The sequence below is a fragment of the Prionailurus bengalensis genome, chromosome C1 (genome assembly GCF_016509475.1).
Source record: "Prionailurus bengalensis isolate Pbe53 chromosome C1, Fcat_Pben_1.1_paternal_pri, whole genome shotgun sequence".
NCBI lineage: Eukaryota > Metazoa > Chordata > Mammalia > Carnivora > Felidae > Prionailurus > Prionailurus bengalensis.
This window is the reverse complement of record NC_057345.1, coordinates 46244729-46267457: the sequence shown is the minus strand read 5'-3', so window position 1 is coordinate 46267457 and position 22729 is coordinate 46244729. Positions and strand designations below refer to the sequence as shown.

The 22729-nt window shown below is 42.3% G+C and overlaps 1 protein-coding gene across 1 annotated transcript in view; it reads right to left on the bottom strand.

Annotated features, from left to right (window-relative positions):
* C8A (complement C8 alpha chain) overlaps positions 1–22729 on the bottom strand; it is a 69105-nt gene that overhangs the window by 30469 nt on the left and 15907 nt on the right. The window contains exons 2-7 of the mRNA XM_043575092.1: positions 16517–16619; positions 10941–11085; positions 9823–9970; positions 5941–6130; positions 2892–3095; positions 765–1005 (exon numbers count right to left, since the gene is read on the bottom strand). Coding sequence (XP_043431027.1) covers positions 765–1005; positions 2892–3095; positions 5941–6130; positions 9823–9970; positions 10941–11085; positions 16517–16619 — 1031 coding nt within the window. The remainder of the gene's footprint in view (positions 1–764; positions 1006–2891; positions 3096–5940; positions 6131–9822; positions 9971–10940; positions 11086–16516; positions 16620–22729) is intronic.

Here is a 22729-nt window from a genome sequence, read left to right as displayed (position 1 = left end):
AGGGGTAAAGGAGGAGGAGGAATCTGGGATGACTCCAGGTTTCTAGCATCACTGACTGATTATACAGCAGTTCCATTAACCAAGAATCTATATTTGTAATAAGTTTTAACATTTTAAATAACAAAATCCCAGGGGCACCTGGGTGGCTCGGTCGGTTGAGCGTCTGACTTCGGCTCAGGTCATGATGTCACGGTTGACGAGTTTGAGCCCCGCGTCGGGCTCTGTGCTGATGGCTCGGAGCCTGGAGCCTGCCTCAGATTCTGTGTCTCCCTCTCTCTCTGCCCCTCCCCCTGCTCATGCTCTGTCCCTCTCTGTCTCAAAAATAAACAAACATTAAAAAAATTTAACTAACAAAATCCCAAGTATTATTTATTATCAAAGAGTAACTGGAATGTAATAAAAAACACATAGTTTTGGGGAGCCAGACAAGTCCGAGTTCAAATCCTGTTCGTGACGCTTCTCAGCAAGTGATTTCACCCTTCTGGACCTCAGTTCCCCGTAAATAATAATACTCTCAAATGGGTTGGTGACTACAATGCACTTCACCCTGTTCTGCCCCCAGTCCGTTGTCACCTCCACACGTCTCCCTGCTCTAATTACAGCCCTGCACGATGCAGCCTCCTCCCTGAGTATTAGGTATGTTACCTTATATGGTTGTCACAAACAAGATCATACGTGGCTCATAGTCAGTGCTCAGAAAAATGCAAAGCCCATCCTCGTGTGTGCATTGACCACTGTGCGCATAAAGCTTCTGTTCTACTTACCAAGCGATTCCATTTTTTCTTTGTCAAGCACCAGGATGTATTCATAAACGCCACCCATTGATCCAGACGTTATGTAATGAGTGCCATAGTCGTTGATGAACTTGGAATACATGCCGTAATTGTACTGCTCCGGAAGCTCCATTAATGACTGCAGCATGCTTTCATCCAGCACAATATTGTCCCTCCTCATCTTAAAATGAGCAGTCTGCACCTTTGTGGAAATTCTCATGAAGTTATATTTCTGCCAACAATCACCGCCGTCGAGTAAGAGAGAAGAAAGAGAGCACACATTTTACCATATGACATAACGCGAAAGATCAGCATTTAGTAGCTGTGGGAGATACGTGTATTTATAAACGTGTGAGCATCAATACCCACAATGGAGTGTTATTCTATTTTACAGGCATATATAAAACACCCGTGTGTGCCTGACCGCCTCTCTCATGCCTGCATCTCTGTTCCCACTGACCCTGTTCAGGTCCTGTTTGCCTCAACTCTCAACTGGGTTGGTCACTGAAATGTGCTTCCTAGTACTGGTGACTGTGTTCTGCCCCCATTCCATTGTCACCTCCGCCCAGCTCCCTGCCCCAATTATAGCACTGCATGATGTAAGCCTCTTACACAAGTATTAGGTATCCATTAAAAATTATGTTTGGTGGGGGGTGCACTTGGGTAGCTCAGTCGGTTGAGCGTACAACTTCAGCTCAGGTCACGATATCGCGGTTCGTGGGTTTGAGCCCCTCATTGGGCTCTGTGCTGACAGCTCAGAGCCTAGATCCTGCTTCAGATTCTGTGTCTCCCTCTCTCTCTGCTCCTGCCCCACTCACTCTCTGTTTCTCTCTCTCTCTCCCCAAAATTAATAAACATTAAAAAAAATTTTTTAATGTTTTTTAATTGTGCTTAGGAGTAGTTTTGATGACATGAAATTCTGAGATGAGTTATTTATGTAACTTATTGAACACATATCTGTAAGAGTCTGTAGTCACTGGCATTATGCTTGGAGCAGAGGACACAATCTTGGATGAGACCAGTCCCTGCCATCATGAAGCTTACATTCTAGTGGTAATCTTGTACTGTTAAGTAATGAGGTAAGGCAGGCTCCTGAGATAACAGGGGTCATACTGGATTGGTTTAAGAGGGAGAGGATCATGTGTGGGCATTACTTCACTTGCTCTGAAGCAATAGTGAAATTTTGAAAAGGCCACCTACTTTGAGAAAAGTCCACATGACCATGTGATCGCCAGATCTCGGAGCAACACTTTCCCTTCAGAGCAATAGTAATGCTCTGGAATGTACCTTGTATTTGTTGAAAAATTTTCATAACTGTATTTTCATCATCCAGAATAATTTTTTGAGCCCCAACTAAATCGGCAGTTCTGGTATCAGGGCTATTGAGGCTTTCTGGTAAACTTTTAACCAACTCAAATAGTTGGCCAGAGAGAGTTCTCTGGCCCCTGATGGTTTCTCCCCCTTAGACCCTACTTTTTCCCCTTCCCACCCTGTGCCGGCTGAAGTTCTGGCAATCCCAAATTTGTGGGAGGCAATCTGCCGTCTGCAGACCTTTGCACAATGCTGTTTCCCAGGCCCGGAGCACCCTTTGTTCACTTCCATCTCCCTTCGTCGGGACAACCTGTTCTAGTCTTTAGAGCCCCGTTTAGGTAGATGTCCCTTGCTCCAGGAAGCATTGCCTGGCCGCTCAAGTTCAAAGGAAGCTAGCGGTGAATGTTTGATGGATAAATGAATGCTTGTGTGTGCCAGTCCTCTGATCTATTCAGAAAAGCAAGGTTGGCTTTCAAATTCTTCCCAAGCTAGTTTAGAGGGCCTGGCTGTTTCTCTTGAAGGCATTCCTCTTGTAAGTATTCCCGTTTACTCCAGGTAACCATGAAAAAGAATGGGGTGAAGCAAAAAGAGTTCCAGTCTTATCATTCAATTTTAGTCCCTTTGTGGTGATTCTGTGTGCAAAAGTGTAATAAGAAAAACAAACATGATTACCACTGATCAGACATTTCCAATTACACAAGCAAATGAAGGTTCAATTACTACTGTACTTTTTTAATGCAATTAAGGTAATACATGTTCAGTGTAGATTATGGAATACTGTTTGGCACAGGCATTATGCTTTAATACCTTGTTATTATACTTGTTTAACTTATTCACGAACGAAGAGTCTCGTGACCCGGATAAACCCACATCCACTGTTGTTTCAGGGCTGCCCGCGGGGCCCACACCAACAACCACTCCTGCCGACACAGACCTGTCATTCTTCACTTTAGAAAGAAGTTCATTTGCATCATTGTATAACTCTGAGGAGAGTCTAGTATCTGCCAGGGCCTGAAAAGAAACAAACAGATGTTAGCTTTGTGCGCCAGAGTTGTATCTCGATCTGTACTTAATATTGAAGTCTTTGCTCCGTAAAATATTTCAAATTGCAGAATTTTGTTAAGTTTGTTTATTTTGAGAGATGGAGCGTGCGGGCACATGCAAGAGTGGGGGGAGGGGCAGAGGGAGAGGAAGAGAGAGAATCCCAAGCAGGCCACACTGTCAGTGCAGAGAGGATGTGGGGCTTTAACCCATGAACCATGAGACAATGACCTGAGCCAAAATCAAAAGTCGGGCACTTAACTGACTGAGCCACCCAGGTGCCCCTGCAGATTATTATCATTATTTTAAAAGGCTACTCCAGGCATTAGATTGATCCTCACTCACTAAAATTCTGAAAACATAGCAGTTAGTTTAGTTATTATTTAGTGGTTGTGCTAAATATTTAAGGGGCACCCGCATGGCACATTTGGTTAAGCGTCCAACTCTTTGATTTCTACTTCGGTCATGATCTCCTGGTTTGTGAGTTCGAACCCCGCCTGGGGCTCTGCACTGTCAGATTCTCTCTCCTTCTCTCTCTGCCCCTGCCCACCACCCACCCCTCAAAATAAATAAATAAATAAAAATTAAAGATTTATTTAAGTACGCACACACACTCATGATTCTCATAACATGCTGTCTTGTTCTGAGTATGGATTTTTTTTTTCCACCTGACTTCTCCTTCCTGTAGAAGAGGCTGCCTTTCCCTACAACAGGGGCACCCAAAAAGCCGCATCTGGGCCTGGATCTGGGAGGAAAGGGGCAGGTGGGCCCAGCAGGTGGTGGGAGTTCTAGGCAGAGGTTTGGGTCCACAAATGTCAGGTTACTTCACTTCAGGCACACGGCACAGTGGCGTTCCTCTGGCACCTGGAGCAGAGTCATGACTCGCGCCTTGCCTGAGCCGAGAAAGCAAGGGTTAAGAGCACGTGGGTGGTTCACTCCTCAGTCACAGGAGCACGTATGTGTCGCGATGGAGCTGCTGTTAGTTTGGGTCCCGCGTGTCTGTGACAGACGACTTAGGGTGGACGGGTGGCATAGGGCATTATTTTCGAAAGCCCAGAGATTTCAGAATCCTTGGTTGCCGCCGCATAGCCTAGTCTGTCTGGCCGGACACATAAGCCCCACACCATCCTCGGGGTTAGGAAAATGGCATTGTCTGTGTCTTCCGGCTCGGCTTCCCATTGGCCTGGTGGCATTGGTGAAAGCAGTGGGGAAGCGGATGCCATAAGCCTGGCCTCATCCTGCCATCAATATTTATCTCTTGAGGAAGTTGGGGGAGGAGGATGTGACCAATAATGGGTCAGAATCCCTGGATCCTACGTCCCTCTGTAAAGACAGAATGCATAGGACTATATAGATAGAATGTGTGTGATCTGTCTTGCCTTCTAAATGACATATAGCCGGGCTTAGTTCAGATAGATCTGGGTTTGAAACTCGTCTCTGCCACCTACAGCTTTGGGCCTGACGCTTTATCCCTCTAGGTCTTTGAGTCTTTTTCATATCTAATGGGGTGATGATACTATCTACCCCTTTGTGGTGTTGTGAGGCTTAGGTGAGAGAATTTGTGTGCAAGCGTAAGATCTGATGCATGGCAAGCATCCAGTGAGGTGCAGACATCTCACCCAGAGGGTGAAGGGTACAGAAATGAATGACCTGGGAGTAGGCGCTGGGGCTGGTCATGAGCCATGTGGTGCTCCAAGGGACTGGGGAACCACACAGTTTTGGAGGTAGAGAGAATTTAGGGACCGTCAGCATTTTGCAAGCAAGCACTTTTCAACAGCAGAACCCTCTCTGTACACAAAATCACCTACAGAAAATCAAGACAGGAAAACTATCAGAAAAAGATAAATACCATATGATTTAGCTTATATGTGGGATTTGAGAAACAAAACAAATGAACACAGGAAAAAAGAGACAAAAAAAAAGATTCTTAAATGCAGAGAACAAATTGGTGGTTGCCAGAGGGGAGGTGGGGGTAGGGGGGAAATTGGTGAAGGGGATTAAGAATACACTTATCATGGTGAGCACAGGGTGATATATGGAAGTGTTGAATCACTATATTGTACACCTGCAACTAATGCACCACTGTAGGTTAACTATACTGGAATGGGAAGAAAAGAGAAGAAAAGAGAAGAAAAGAGAAGAAAAGAGAAGAAAAGAAAAGAAAAGAAAAAAAAAGAAAAGAAGAAAAAAGAAAAGAAAAGAAAGGAAAAGAAAAGAAAAGAAAAGAAGAAAAGAAAAGAAAAAAGAAAGGAAAAGAATAGAAAAAGAAAGAGGGAGGGAGGAAAGGAAAGGAAAGGAAAGAAGGAGGCAGGGAGGGAGGGAAGGAAGGAAGGAAAGCAAGAAAGGTGATCAGTGAGTAGCTGCCCCTGGTGAAGCAGGGGCCTTCGACTCAGAACACTGCCCAGCCACCTCCTGTCCTGACCTCCAATTTACATGGCAGGAAACTGGGCCCAGGGAGGGGCAGTGAGCTGTGCAAGGTCTCAAATACTTACATTCTAACAGATTACAACCTGGTAATAAGTCTTCTGACTAGCAGCCCAGAGAAATGGACCTCGAATCTGTTTCATTGGTTTGGGAATGGAGCCAAGATCTAGCAGGTGGATGGTCACCCTCATGTTGTGCCTCTTTTTGGCCCTGCCCTTGCCTGTTCGTGCCCTTCGGCACAGAACATGGGTGGGGGCAGATGTAAAGGGGCCTTCGGACACCAATGAGCTCTACAGGAAATAGAGTCTTCCTAAGCAAGGTGTCCATCCCCATCAACAGGCCTCTCCCTCCCCACCCCACAGCGGCCGGTGAGCACCCTGTTCAGACTCACTTCAAAGTGGTACTTGAGGAAGTTGTAGGGTTTCCGGAAGTACTTCTCATCTTCTCCGTAGTAGAGACGCTCACAGGCAGGGTCATAGCGAAGCGCTCTCCACTCCCCGTTGTATACTGTCTCACACTGGCCCCCGTAATACCTGGCATCGTACACGCTCTGAGTTTCCTGCTGGGTCAGGATATTGTACCTAGAGTGAAAAGGCAGGCAGCTGCTGGGAGAGAACACTGAAAAGGCAAAGAGAGCATAAAATATCCCCTGGAAGACGTTGTTGCTGGTCTGAGCAATGGTTTCACAAACTGTGTTCTCTGGAGCCCTAGGGTTCCTCAAAGTGTCTTAAGGGCTACTTTGCGTGACACGGGGAACCAGAGTGAGCGGAGCCGGGCCCCCAGGTTCCCTTTCACCATAGCAGCTGAAGGTTCCATCAACGCCTAGAATAGGGCGCCCCCAGAGAAGGCACTCCTAAAAATCGGGTGTTTGAGTTAAAGAGTAATATGCACAGTTATCAAAAATCCAGGCACAGAGCCGGAAGCCTGAGCCCACTTCCTAGCTCTGCCACAACTAGCTGTGTGATCTTGGACAAATAACTTAACCTCTCTGTGCCTCGGTTCCATCATTTGTAAAGAGCAGTCAATACTACTGCCCTTAGAGAGTTAAATATGAGCTGCAACATACAAGGAGCCATAAAGTACTTGGCATATATTAAGTAGCAAGTAAATGCTGCCATTGTGGGTTTTGTTTGTAGTGTTTCAGGAAAAGCTTTGCTGGTTAAAAAAAAAAAAAATAGACTTGACATATTGGGTGTAACTCACGTTGCTAAGTTGAGAATCTGACCCTCAGAAAGGCCATTGTTTTCAGGGCGGCCTGGAATGTCAGAGGGTACAATTTGAAAATCATGGAGACTCCTGTTGAATTTCCAGTTTGATCACCTACCAGCTCTGTGAATTTGGATACATTATAGATGGCTTTCTGAAGTTAATTTTCCTCATTTGAAGAACTGACAGAATAAAACCACTTCTCATGGTTTTTGGGGCGTCTAAATGAGAGCATTAAAGTAAAATGGAAGTCCAGTTGAGAGTCCATACTATGCACTCAACAAGGGATACTTCCTCTCCCCTAGCCCAGTACCCTCCCAGAAATACTTTCCTTTGCTTTTCTCTCTGGGGCATTTCACATCCATCCGCCTAGGCACTACATTTTAAGCCACAGACGGTGGAACCTTACATAGGCATAAACAGCGTTACATAGATGAAATACAGCTTTAATTTTCTAGAAAAAGAGAAAGTTAATGGAACAAAAACATTTCACTTTGGCTAAGAGATCCAGGACCTAACAATCAAAACCTCTTATGGTATAGATAATAAAATGATTTCTTGTCTCTGCCTCTCAAACTCCTATTCAGCCTTTAATACCCAACTCAAACATTGCCCCCTCTATCTGACCCTCTTTGATTATCCTGGACAGACAGCTATTCCTTTCTCTGTGTTCCCATGGCAGTCAGTGATTACCTCTGTCATAACATGTGTCATATTTTTTCATTCCCTCCATGAAAAGACACAAAGGCAGAAGATGAGCAGGGGGTTCACTATGAATAAAACCTGTCTTGAAGAAATAAATGGGTAATTATAGAGCGCCCGCATATAGTAGAAATTCAAGGTATGTTAACTTCCTTCTTCCCTTCCTCTCTCCATCTCTTCCTTCGTATTAATGGAAGTAATGTAATAATAGCTATGGTGAATTGAATACACATTCTACCAGACGTGTAGCATGTGTTAACTTTCAACCTCCTGACAATTTTGCAAATGCAGAAACTGAAGCTCAGAAAAATTAAGCAATTTGCCTATAGTCACAGATAAAATTTTTTGACGCTAAAATCTGTGTTCCTTCCCTTTACTTCTCTGCTTACTTTTCTATCTTCTCGAGCATTGAACATGTTTCTGCCTTTGGCTTATAAATATAGGCTCTCCGGTGAGCCAAACAAAAAGTCAAAAGAATAATTAGTTTTAAGACGTACTATAACCTCTAAGCATAAGAGGTTACTAAGACTACTTGTATTTAGACAAGCTGGTTGCAGAAACCCCAATGAAAATAAAAAGTTATAAAGAAATGCCACTTTTTGGAAATCTATGCAGAAATACACACATGCACAAAGATACATGTACAAGGATGTCCGCTGCAGCATTGTTTACAATAGGGAAAAAATGGGAAACAATATAATCATCTTTCAATAGTCAAATAAATTTTCATGTAGTGATACTATGGGAGAAGAATCAGCAGCCTTTTTTTATAAAGGGCCAGACATGAACTATTTTCGGCTTTACAGCCCATAGGTCTTTGTTGCAACTGCTCGACTCCATCACTGTAGGGTGAAAGCTGTGTTCCAATAAAACTTTATTTACAAAAGCAGACAACAGGCCAAATTTGGCCTTCAGGCCATAGTTTGCTGACCCCTGTTATGGAACATTATGTTGCTTAGAAAAAGACAATAGAAAATATGGGGGGAAATCTTCCAAATATATTAAGTTAAAAAAGCAAGTTACATACATTATGTATAATATGATCACATTTATGTAAAATATGCTTATGTCTATCATGCACAATACGTATAGGCACAGCTTCTATACAATGTATATTTTCGGTGCATTTTTTACATGATCTGAAAGTCCTACACCAAACTGTTACACAGGGGTCAGTTCCAGGGAAGGAAGTGAGAGAGGGTGATTGGGTGGGATGCGGGTCGGGAAGGGCGAAGGAAGACTTTCATTTTTTTTACCTCAAACATATTTTCTTTCTGTAGCAATAAATTAAAAATTTTAAAACTGGGGGGCGCCTGGGTGGCGCAGTCGGTTAAGCGTCCGACTTCAGCCAGGTCACGATCTCGCGGTCCGTGAGTTCGAGCCCCGCGTCAGGCTCTGGGCTGATGGCTCAGAGCCTGGAGCCTGTTTCCGATTCTGTGTCTCCCTCTCTCTCTGCCCTTCCCCCGTTCATGCTCTGTCTCTCTCTGTCCCAAAAATAAATAAACGTTGAAAAAAAAAAATGTTAAAACTGGGAAATGCTTAAATTAAAAAAAAATAGATATCAGGATAGGCTTCTGAGATCTTGAACAGAATAAAAAACCAGCTGTTGGGAGTGGGCGTGGGGCCATTCTGCTGGTTTCAGTGTTCCGTGTAGGTAAAGCACACTCGTGAAGTGTATTTCAATGCTCCTTTGAATCACACGAGAGCAAGGTCATGGTCTGTGATCTTTTTGCCAATAAGCGGGGATTCATTTTCAAGTTAACACCTCACTATTTCATGCTTCCACTCTGTTTATCCCACAGTCATGATCAAAATCAATAGGAATCCCCTTTGATGAGTATTAGGGGCTGAATTGTGTCCCCCTGACATTTGTGTGTTGAAGTCCTGGACCTCCGTACCTCAGAAATTGACTATTTTGGTGAGAGGGTCTTTACATAGGTAATTAAGTTAAAATGAGGCCATTAGGGTGGGCCCTAATCTCATATGACTGGTGTCCTTATAAGAGGTGGTTAGGACCCCGACACACACACAGGGAAGGGCAATGTGAAGACACAGGGAAATGGCAGCCATTGACAAGCCAAGGAGGGAGGCCTCAGAGGAAACCAATTCTGCCATCACGTGGCCTTGGACTTCCAGCCTCCAGAGCTGTGAGAAATACATTTTTGTTTTGTATAAGCTATACGTTTCTTTTGCCATTGCAGCCTGAGTGGACCAATATGCCACCTTAGGGGGACAGAGAGAGTTGCCTCACAGGACACTCGGCAGAGCAATTCTCCTAAAAGACCCTCTTGTGTTGCTAAAACTAATACTCGTGATTGAAGAGAAGCCATTCCCTGGGCCCAAGCAGTCAGGAAGCAGGACTCACCCCAAGGCCGCACTCTCTGACCCTGGAATGGGGTCATACAGGCTGCAGTCGCTTTCCATGACCCTGACATCTTCACAGTCATCCTCGTCAGAGCCATCAAGGCAATCCTTGTCTCCGTTACACACGAGGTGGCGTTTCAGGCAGCGACCTGAGAAAGGAGAGGCTGTGGATGCTTCCAGAGCCTCCCAGACTCCTCCCTCTTCCCATGACCCGCATCCAGAGTCACCAAGCCCCCCCTACTTCTGAAACAGCCCCTCCCCCGCCTTCATCATGTCCATCCTGTCTCTGTCCTCACTGCCTCTGCCCTCCTAGCAGCCTCACTGTCTCCCACCCGTAGCCCCCACCCCCTGTTCAGGCCCTGCAGCAGGCTCCCCTCTAGAATTCATCCTCCATATGCAGCTCCAGTGACCTTTCTCTATATCCTGCTGTGGCTCCTAAATATTCCCATTCTTCCAAATGCCACGGTCTAGCCCCCAGTTCCCTACCTGGCCCAACCTCTACCTCTCTTCCCAAAGCCCTGACCTGCAATCATTCTGCACTATCACCAGCCCTTAAATCCCTGGGCTTTTGCATATTCTTTCTCTTAGCAAATCCATTGCTCCTTTCTAAGTCCCAACTCAAGTGCCCTTTTGAAGCCTGCTCTGACTTCCCAGCACAGGTTTGAGCATCCCCTTCCAGAGAGTCCCCTTGGACCATGAGCAAACACCCATTACACTGGCTATCATACAATATTATCATCACTCCTTACAGGTCTCTCTCCCAAAGAGACTAGGAGTACCTCGAGGTCAGGCACATCATCTTTTCATCTCTGTATCCCCAGCAGGTAGAACACTGCCTGGGACATACATGCCCAGTCAATATTTATCCAATGAATGGATGAATGAGTGAACTGTACCTTTTCTAAATGAATCAACAGATGTTCCTACAAACTTACATCAAAATTACTTGGGTTACTCGTCGGCTTAAAATGCAGATTCCTGAGCCCCATCCCAAACCTACAGAATGCCAACTTCTAGGGGAAGGGCTCAGGAGTCTGCATCTTCACAAGCTCGTGAGTGACTGTTTTTGCACATTAAGTTTGACAGGCGCAGCTGTTATCTCACTGGAACGCTACTCACCTGTCTCCTTACACTGGAAATCCTGTCCACACTGCGCTTGCTCTAGACAAGCTGTGGGACTCTGACAGCTGGCTTGATCCCAGACATCACCACTGCAGATGGTTCCCCCAAACTTGTTTGGCTGCAGGAGGCTCCGGAATCGGTACTAAATCAGATTTTGAACCAGACACATTCATTGTCTATCAATCAAACAAGATTTGTGCAGGCGGGTGTCAGCTCAACATAAGGAATAACTGTCTCGTGATTGAGAGGTGCCTAAAAAGCTGTCTTTGGAGGGGATGTTCATAACTGGTGGTATTCAGCCAGAGGTGCCTCAACCATCAGCAGGGATATTGAATAGGGCCTTCAAGCATCCAATGAAAGACTCAAACAAAATATTTCTGGGGTCTTTTTACTTGAGACGAAGGACCTTCTCCCCTCCCTTTTCTTCAACCGCTTAGTACCTATTCATCTTTCATGATTCACAGTGTACCTCCTCTGAAAGCCTTCCCTAAGTAACATATTCCATAGTTCCCTGCACCTCCTTCTCTCTTCCCATTTGTCATGTAAGGTTGTGATCCCTTGTCTGCTTATTCATTTATCTTTCTTACTAGTTTAAGAACCTTTTGCATGGTGAGGAGAAGTGGTGAAGGAAGGACCACGTCTTATTTGACTTCATACACTTGGTACTTGATCTAGGGTCAGGTACACAGGAGGCACTTTTATGAGATGTTTGTTGCTTTCCCTCCGTACCATTTCTTCCAGTCATGGCATCCTCCCTTTCCTTGGAACATATCTCATATGGCTCAGGTGGGGATGATCTCACCCCCCAAATCACAGGAGTGTGTGGGTATGAACCAGGCCAGGTCAACCAGGGCACCATATGCCAAATTACAGTGATTGGTTTAGAGATTGGTTCTTGGCTCATCCTTAGGGCAATCATTATTCTCTCTGAAGATTTTCTTTTAGAACTATTAGAAAAGACCATTTCTTTTTGCCCAACTTGCTGGGAACTGTGGGCATCAAGTGGTCATCTAGCCTACTTATGTAAAAAGAGACCATCCAAGAAATGAAGACATCATCTCAGTCCCTGGGTTCAGCTTTGACTGCATATGAATAAATCCTTGTTGAAGGAAGTTCGGAAGGAATAAAATTCACACCAATCTTGGAGCTCTATGGTTTCATGATACTGCTTTCTATATGGTGCATAGCTTTGGGCACTAGTGTAGAAAGAGGAAGCTGAACACTAGGATATTCAGAGAAATATGAGGTTCCATTCCGACCTTCAAGAAGCTTAGAGTCTAGTTGAGGAGACAAAATAGATAACAATAGAAAACATGCTGTATGGAGAGCTCCATGCAAAGTGTCCAATAAGAGAATGTGCAGTGCCATATTTTCTGCTGCCTCTTGCCTTGGCTCAGCCCACAGGCCCCTCCTTCAAGAAGGTTCATAACTAAGTAGGAAAGCAATGGTTTCAGCAACAAGAAAAGTGAGTTCCTGGCCTAATTCTTCCTTCCTGCCTTCCTTCTTTCCTTCGTCTTTTTCTTTTTTCGTTCTTTCTTGTTTTCTTTCTTTCTTTCCATCTTTCTTTCATTCCTTCTCTCTTTCTGTCTTTCTTTTTCCTTCTTTCTTTTTCTTCCTTTTTCTTTCTTTTGTTTTCTCTCTCTTTCTTTTTTCTTTCTTTCTTTCGTCCTCTTTCTTTCTCCCTTCCTCCCTCCCTTTCTTTCCTTCCCTTTCTTTCTCCTTCCTTCCTTACTATAGCTGATACACAATATTACATTAGTTTCAGTTGAACAACAGAATGATTCAACTTCTCTATGTTACACTCTTCTCACTACAGGTGTAGCTCCCATCTGTCACCATGCGATGCCATTACAATAACACTGACTACATTCTCTGTGCTGCACCTTTCATCCCCATGACCTACTCATTCCATAACTGGAAGCCTGTACCTCCCACTCCCCTTGCCCATTTTGCCCATCCCTCCACCACCTCCCCTCTGGCAGCCATCAGTTTGTTCTCTGTATTTATAGATCTGGTTCTGGTGTTTGTTTTTTATTCCTGAATCTCTTTCTTACTTGCTATGTAAAGTATCAGTGCCTGGTACTTTGTGCCTCAGTTTCCAAATCTGTAAAATGAGGTGGTTGACCTAGATGACCTCACTAAGTATAGCTACTAATGATTCTTTCACCTGTGTTCATTTACCTTTGAGTTTCTATTTCCTAATATGTAAAGTATGATGACCCCTCACTTTGAAAGGGTGTTGTGAGAACTGAGAGAATGTGTGAGGAAATCACCTGGCCTGGTGTCTGACATATCATTGGTGCCCATTAAACAGAAGTGGTTCCACATCATTATCAATGGAGTTTTTCCAGAAGGTTCCAGTGGGTACATGTGGAGCTGCAGCTTCCCCCTCCCTCCTCTTGTCTACTTCTGCCTCCACAACTGCTCACTGGCAAAGAGACAGAGGTAGCAAAAAAGGTGAAGAGTAAATCTGTCCATTTGCCTTTCCTACCTCCCAGTTAATAACAGTGATAAGGGATTTATAAACTCACAAGGGAGTGTGATTAACAATTGGTTTGGAAATATAAGGACATTTTCATTCTCTTCCAACCTCTTGCCCCACAAATCAGTACATAAAGAAGTGCTTAGCGTACCAACGTACAGCCAAATCTCCTTCTCACTCTTTAAAAAGTCCGTCAGAGTTTTAAGACCTGCAGTTACCAACACAACGATGACGATGGTAACTACCATTTATTGAGTGTTTGTTGGCTGGACACTTCATATTCTTTATCTCATTTAATCCCCACAACTTTAGGAGGTCAAATACTATTCTGAATCCCATTTTAAGCTGGGTTAGAATTCCAGTTCTGCTACTTACTGTGTATGTGTCACTGGGTAAATCACTTAACATCGCTGACCCTCAGTTTTCTCATCTATAGAATGAGAGATATGGGGGTCTTGTGAACATTAGCGATAATACATGTAAAGAAGTCAGCACTTTGCCTGCTGTCTTGAATATACTCAGTAATAAGAGTTACCCCATCAATATCATTTTGTTAGCCTGCTGTTGGGCTACTCCAGAAGGATTTATGACTGAATGGGAATTGGATTAGATGGCCACTAATATCGCTTATGACTCTCCACAGAGTGGAGGGGGAAGCAGGAGAGTGAAGGGATCAGGCACATGGGCATTTTGGAATCAGACTGACCAACTGTCAAATCTAGGCTGTGCCTCTTTCTTTATGGGTGACCTAACCAAAGACCGTGGTATCTATCCGTCACTTACAGTTGGCTATGAAAGTCAGCTAAGAATTTATTAAAGCATCGGCACAGTGCCTGGTATATAGAAATGATTTAATAAATGGTAACTGTAAATGACATTATCACCTTCCCCTGGTTCCTGTATTGGAATGATGGTGCAGTCATGAGGTTCATTCCCACTGACTCCCCATTTTCTAGGTCATTATCAAATAATGAAGACATTGTGTTGCCGAAAGGTTGGTGCAGATACTCCCTTAGGGATTTCTCCATGGTAGTGCCTGTGTTGGTATCATTAAGATATCATTTTCTTTTCTAGCTAGTCAATAATATTTCTTTCCAGAAATGCACATCTTTGTTTGGGTGATTTTGAGAGGAATAAAAACCATATGAATAAGAAGAAACTAGGATGGTCTTTCCCTTACATAATTAACAGAATTTGTTTTAAGGATTTCTTTAAAGACACATATGTCTTTTTGAGTCATTACTTTGAGAAGTTCAATTCTAATTTGAATAGTAAGTCATTCACCTGTGCTCTCTGCTGCCTACACAGCAACACATGAGGGGAAAACGCAGTTTGGGATATGTAATAAGCTAAATACTGGCCATGCAAAGAAAGCAAGTCCTAGTTCTTAAAAGTTGTAAATGTTACCTTATTTGGAAAAGGGGTCTTTATAGATATTATTAAGGTTTTTGAAATGGAGAGATTACACTGGATTATCCAGGTAGGCCCTAGCGGTCATCATGGTGTTCTTATAAGGGGAAGGCAGAGGAAGATTTAACACAGACACACAAAGGAGACACACAGAAGAAGAAGGCCCCAAATGTGGCCACAGGGGTAGAGAGTGGAGCCCAGAGATTGGCCCCAAGTCAAGGATTGCCGGTGGCCACCAGAATCCAGAAGAGGCAAAGAACAGATTCTCCCCTAGAGCCTCCAGAGGCAGCATGGCCCTGTCAAACTTCTGGCCTCCAGAACTGTGAGAGAATACATTTTCATTGTTTTTAAGCCACCCAGTTTGTTACAGCAGACTCAGAAAAGTAACACAGGATATCAAAGCAAAATGAGATTCTGGGAGCCAGATATCTTTGAACGGGGCAGTCTGGGATTCCTTGGCATATCTCAGAGACAGGAGAGGCAAAATAAATAATTTCAGGCTTTGAAGCTGAATAAATGAGGTCCCAATTGTGTTCCCATCCGTAATGATTTTGAATTCCATGTGATTTTGAACAACTCATTCACAAGGTAGCCCTGCATGTCACCGAAGACTGCGTCTGGAGGCCCACTCTTCAGAAGCTCAGGGGAGAGAAGAACAAGTCTTGATTCAGGCAGTGGCAGCTGGTTGGAGAGGGAGGCATGTGTAGTAATTATACAAACAGCTAACATTTACTGAACACTTACTATATGTTAGGTGCCATGGAAAGCACTGTGCATACCTTACTCATTTCATACTCATAAGCCTATGCTGTAAGTACAATTCCTACTTCCATTTATAGATAAGGAATCAGAGGCATGGAGAGGATAAAATATATGCCCAAAGTAACATAACAAATAAGATGCAGAGTCAGAATCCGAGTGGTAGAATCAGAGCTTAACCACTTAGACTTGACAGTAATGTACCAATAGACAATGTTCAGGCAATGGTGTTCCAACTGGGAGAGGTGGGAGCCTGGAGACATCCTACCCTGGGTACATCCAGTAAAGGCATGTGTTGTCTGTAGAGATTTTAAAATAGTAATAAAACAGAAGTTATTCTGCCTTTTATTATTACCATGAGCCAGTAATTATGAACAAGGTCAGAATTTTAATACTCCGCCCTAGCAGAGCAGGTGCTCCCAAAGTCCCCCTTTCTTTGAGATGACACTGGGTTTAGTGACCATTTTGGACCATTGAAAACCACTTAGGTGGGCAAGATAGACTCTTGTCTGTTGATTGGGTGTGTCAGCCTTTTTAAGCCTTGAAAGTAGAATCCTCAGGAACATTCTCTGGTTTATCTCAGCTCCCCACAGGTTATTAGCCCCTCTAAATGACCTTCATCGGAGGGCAACAGGTTGACCAGGATCCAGAGAGGCACAGGGATCAGTGTGCCTATGTCTGAATGGCCCCCTCTCTGCACATCAGCCATTAACATATACATCTTATGTAGCCTCACCCCATAATGACCTATAAACAAAAGCAGAAAAAGTTCCACCATCTATGTGCCCATGGCTTCCAAATACCTATTTCTAGACCTGATTTCGACCCAGACCTCAGATTTATAGACCTACTTATCTCCATTTAAATGCCTAGTTCACCATTCAAATATCTAATGCCCCCAACCTGGTTAAAAATGTCTTACCTTTTTGTCCTGACATGGAAAGCATTCTGTCCACTCTGACCAGGCGCTCAGCTGGCAGTTAAGTGCTGTCAAGGTGGAACTCTGAACAGCCCGACTTACTCTCCTGTAAAGAGGAAAGACCCTTACTTCAATTTTTAAGATTTATATTGCGGTAATTTTTATTTTTGTTGTAAACTCAAAAAGGCCTTTTCATAGAAAGATATCTTAATAATACGAAAACAGATTAATTCTTCCTCACCTGTACTGAGATATAAATGAAAAAAAATTGTATATATTTTAAATGCACAATGTGATGGTTTGATGTACATTGTGAAGCGATCACCACAATCAAGCTAATTAATACATCTATTCCCTCACATAGTTACGTGTGTGTGTGTGTGAGAACACTTAAGATCTACTCTCTTAGCTAATGTCAAGTACACAATACAGTACAATTAACTGTAGTCAGCATGTTGTACATTAGATCCCCTGAACTTACTCATCTTATAAATTTGTACACTTTGACCAACTCCTCCCCATGTCCCCAGTCCTTTGTAACCACCATTGTACTCTCTAGTTCTTTGAGTTACACTTGTGTAGATTCCACATAGAAGAGAAATCATGCAATATTATCTTTCTCTGTCTGGCTTATTTCACTTAGCATAACGTCCTCCAGATTCATCCATGTTGTTGCAAATGACAGGATTTCCATCTTAAAGAAGATGCCCTAAAGAGGGCTAAACAGATGTTGAAATTTTTATCTTTTTTTTATCATTTTAAAATTCAAGTATAATTAACATACAGTGTTATATTAGTTTCAGGTATATAAGTATAATAATTCAACAATTCTATGCATTACTCAGTGCTCATCAGAATAAGTGTAATCTTAATCCTCTTTACCTATTTTACTCATCCCCCTACCCACCTCCCCTCTGGAAACCACCAGTTTGTTCTCTGTATTTAAGAGTCTGTTTTTTTCTTTTTCTCATTTTTCCTTTGTTCATTTGTTTTGTTTATTAAATTTCGTATGCGAGTGAAATTGTATGGTGTTTGTCTTTGTCTGGCTTATTTCACTTGGCATCATACTCTCTAGTTCCATCCACGTTGTTGCAAATGGCAAAATTTCATTCTTTTTTATGGCTAAGTAATATTCCGTTATATATATATATGCCACATATTTATCTATTCATCTATCAGCAGACACCTGAGTTACTTCCATATCTTGGTTATTGTAAACAATGTTGCAATAAACATAGGAGTGCACATATCTTTCTGAATTAGTGTTTTCATTTTCTTTCGGTAAATACCTAGTGGTGGGATTCCTGGATCCTACGGTAATTCTATTTTCAGTTTTTTGAAGAAACTCCAGTCTGTTCTCCACAGTGGATGCACCAGCATGTGTTCCCACCAACAGTGCTTGGGGTTCCTTTTTTCTCTACATCCTTGGCAACACTTGTTAGTTCTGCTGGTTCTTATTTCAGCCATTCTGAAAGGTGTGAGGTGGTATCTCATTGCGGTTTTGATTTGCATTTGCCTCCTTTTAGTGATATGGAGCATATTTTCATGTAGTCTGTATGTCTTCTTTGGAAAAATGTGCGTTCATGTCCTCTGCCCACCTTTAATAGGATTATTTGGTATTTTGATGTTGAGTTGGTGTTGGATATTAACCCTTTATCAGATGTATCATTGGCAAATATCTTCTCCCGTTCAGTAGACTGTGTTTTGTTTTCTTGATGGTTTCCTTCGGTGCACAAAATCTTTTTATTTTGGTGTAGTCCCAATAGCTTAATTTTGCTTTTGTTTCTCTTGCCAAAAGAGATATATCTATAAAAATGTGTCTGCAGGTGATGTCAAAGAGATTACAGCTTATGCTTTCTTCTAGCAATTTTATGGTTTCAGGTATGGCATTTAGATATTTAATCCATTTTAAGTTTATTTTTGTGTATGGTGTAAGGAAATGGTCCAGTTTCATTCTTTTGCATGTGGCTGTCTAGTTTTCCCAACACCATTTGTTGAAGAGACTGTCTTTCCTTCATTGCATATTCTTGCCTCCTTTGTCATGGATTAACTGATCATAAAAGCATGGGTTTATTTCTGGGCTCTCTATCCTGTTCCATTGATCTATGTGTCTATTTTTGTGCCAGTACCATACTGTTTTAATTACGATAGTTTTGTAGTATATCTTGAAATCTGGGATTATGATATCTCCAGTTTTGTTATTCTTTTTCAAGCTTGATTCAGCTATTCAGGGTCTTTTATGGTTCCATACAAATTTTAGGATTATTTGTTCTAGTTCTGTGAAAAATGCTGTTGGTATTTTAATAGGGATTGAATTAAATCTGTAGGCTGCTCTGGGTAATGGACATTTTAACAACACTGATTCTCTTAGTCCATGAGCACAGAATATCTTTCCATTTGTTTGCATCACCTTCAATTCCTTTCATCAATGTTTTACAGTCTTTGGAGTACAGGTCTTTTACCTCCTTGGTTGAGTTTATTTCTAGGTACTTTTTTATTTTTGGTGCAATTGTAAGTGGGGCTGTTTCCTTAATTTCTCTTTCTGCCACTTCATTATTAGTGTATAGACGTACAACAGATTTCTGTATGTTAATTTTATATCCTACAACTTTCCTAAATTCATTTACCAGTGCTAGTAGTTTTGGGGGGGAATCGTTCAGAATTTCCATACATACTATCATACCGTCCGCAAAGAGTGAGAGTTTTACTTCTTCCTTACCAGTTTGTATCAGATGCCGAATTCTTTAATTTGTAATGTTTGCCCATTGATTTGGGCATCTAGGTACCTGCAGAATGTACAACAGTGCCACACTATATTCCCTTACCCTTCAGGTTACCTGGTGGGAGTGGGGATAGAGCAGGAAGGGTGTGTCAACAAACACAGGGATTCTTACTTGGAAGCCTTGGCAGTAAGGGCGCTTCCAACATTTGCATGATCTTATCCTCCTTCTTAAGAATTGTATGTACTGGGGCGCCTGGGTGGCTCAGTCGGTTAAGCATCCGACTTCAGCTCAGTTCATGATCTCGCGGTTCGTGAGTTCAAGCCCCACGTCAGGCTCTGTGCTGATGGCTCAGAGCCTGGAGCCTGTTTCAGATTCTGTGTCTCCCTCTCTCTCTGACCCTCCCCTGTTCATGCTCAGTCTCTCTCTGTCTCAAAAATAAATAAACGTTAAAAAAAAAAAAGAATTGCACATACTATTTTTTTAAATTTATATCCAAGTTAGTTAGCATATAGAGCAATCATGATTTCAGGAGTAGAATCCGGTGATTCATCCCCTAATACAACACCCCGTGCTCATCCCAACAAGTGTCCTGGTTTTAAAATGAAAGATATGTGGCCTCGTGCCCTTTCTCTGTTTTTCTATTTTTTTATTGAAGTAAAATACACATTATGTAAGTGCGAGTATCCTAGTTATTTTTACATGTGCAGTTCAGTGACATTCAGTACGTTCATCTTTTTGTGCAACCATCACCACTGTCCGTCTCCAAAACTCTTTTCATCTCCCTGCATTAATTTTGAGATGCAAAATTTAAGCAAAGGAAAAGGCTGTACAAGTTTTCCTTCCAGCCAATCACAGTTTTGAGAAATGAAGAATGAAAATTTATTGTGTTCCTACTGTATGCAGGTGTGATGCCGGAGGGTTTATATAAATTAACTCTTTTAAATCTATATCAGTCCTATGTGGATCACGTTATTCTAATTTTAGAGAGACAAGTACAGAGGAGAGCTTGCAATTTTGTACATTAATGTTGCATCCTACAACCTTACCGAATTTATTTATTACTTTTAATAGTTTTTTGGTGGAGTCTTTCGGGTTTTCTATGTATAGTATCGTGCCATCTGCAAATAGTGACAGTTTTACTTCTTTCTTGCCAATTTGGATGTGTTTTATTTCTTTCTAGTGTCAGATTGCTGTGATTAGGACTTCTATGATCATGTTGAGTAAAAGTGCTAAGAGTGGACATCCTTGTCTTATTCCTGATGTGAGAGAAAAAGGTCTCCGTTTTTACTGTTGAGTATGATGTTAGCTGTGGGTTTGTCATATATGAACTTTATTATGTTGAGATACGTTCCCTCTAAACCCACTTTGTTGAGAGGTTTTATCATGCATGGATGTTGGATTTTGTCAAATGCTTTTTTCTGCATCTTTTGAAATAATCATATGATTTTTATTTTTCATTTTGTTAATGTGGTGTATCATGTTGATTGATTTATGGATATTGAACAATTCTTACATCCCTGGAATAAATCCCAGTAGATCGTGGTGAATGATCCTTTTACTGTGTTGTTGAATGTGGTTTTATTCATATTTTGTTGAGGATTTTTGCATCCATGTTCAGCAGAGGTGGCTTGTACTTTTCTTCTTTGATAGTGTCTTTGTCTGGTTTGGGTATGAGGGTAATGCTGGCCTTGTAGAATGTATTTGGAAGCTTTCTTTCCTCTTCTAGTTTTGAAATAGTTTAGGGAAAATGAGTATTAACTCTTCTTTAAATGTTTCATAGAATTCACCTATGAATCCATCTGGTCCTGGACTTTTGCTTATTGGGAGTTTTCTGACTACTGATTCAATTTTGTTACTAATAATTGGTCTGTTCAGATTTTCTATTTCTTCCTGATTCACTTTTGGAAGAGTGCCGATTTCTAGGTATCTCTCCATTTCTGTTAGGCTGTTCAATTTATTGGCATGTGATTTTTGTAGTAGCCTTTTATAACCCTTTGTATTTCTGTGGTGTCAGTTGCTACTTCTCTTCTTTCACTTTTGATTTTATCAATTTTGGTACTCTTTTTTTCTTTTCTTTTCTTTTTAAATATAATTTGTCGGGGCGCCTGGGTGGCGCAGTCGGTTAAGTGTCCGACTTCAGCCAGGTCACGATCTCACGGTCCGTGAGTTCCAGCCCCGCGTCAGGCTCTGGGCTGATGGCTCAGAGCCTGGAGCCTGTTTCCGATTCTGTGTCTCCCTCTCTCTCTGCCCCTCCCCCGTTCATGCTCTGTCTCTCTCTGTCCCAAAAATAAATAAACGTTGAAAAAAAATTTTTTTTAATATAATTTGTTAAATTGGTTTCCATACAACACCCAGTGCTCATCCCAACAAGTGCCCTCCTCCATGCCCATCACCCACTTTCCCCTCTCCCCCACCCCCCATCAATCCTCAGTCTGTTCTCTGTCCTCAAGAGTCTCTTATGGTTTGCCTCCCTCCCTCTCTGTACCTTCCACCTCCCTTCCCCTCCCCCATGGTCTTCTGTTAAGTTTCTCAAGATCCACTTATGAGTGAAAACCTATGGTATCTGTCTTTCTCTGCCTCACTTACTTAACTTAGCAAAATACCCTCTAGTTCCATCATCGTTGCTGTAGATGACATGTCATATAAAGGCCTAATATCTAAAATCTATAAAGAACTCACCAAAGTCCACACCTGAAAAACAAATAAGCCAGTGACATGGACAGAAGACATGAATAGACACTTTTCCAAAGAAGACATCCAGATGGCCAACAGACACATGAAAACATAGTCAGTGTCACTCCTTATCAGGGAAATACAAATCAAAACCACACTGAGATACCACCTCACGCCAGTCAGAGTGGCTAAAATGAACAAATCAGGAGACTATAGATGCTGACAAGGATGTGGAGGAAGGGGAACCCTCTTGCACTGCTGGTGGGAATGCAAACTGGTGCAGCCGCTCTGGGAAATGTGTGGAGGTTCCTCAAAAAATTAAAATTAGAACTACCCTATGACCCAGCAATAGCACTGCTAGGAATTTACCCAAGGGATACAGGAGTGCTGATGCATAGGGGCACATGTACCCCCAATGTATATAGCAGCACTTTCAACAATAGCCAAATTATGGAAAGAGCCTAAATGTCCATCAACTGACAAATGGATAAAGAAGATGTGGTCTATATATACAGTGGAATACTACTTTCTCTTTTTTTCTTGATGAGTTTCGCTAAAAGTTTACCAATTTTATTTATATTTTCAAAGAACCAGGAGAACTAACTTTTTCTGAAGAGTCAGAGTAGCAGAAAGCCCAGTGGTTAAGAGCATGGGGTTCAGAGTAAGAGGACTGACTTTGAATCTTGCCACCTGCTGACTTTGAAAATTTGAGCAAGTTACTTAACATCTCTGAGCTACAGTTTTCCCATCTGTAAAACTTGGTTAAAAATAACATTGCCCAACGGTGTTATTGAAAACATGTTAAAATGCTTATGAAGTA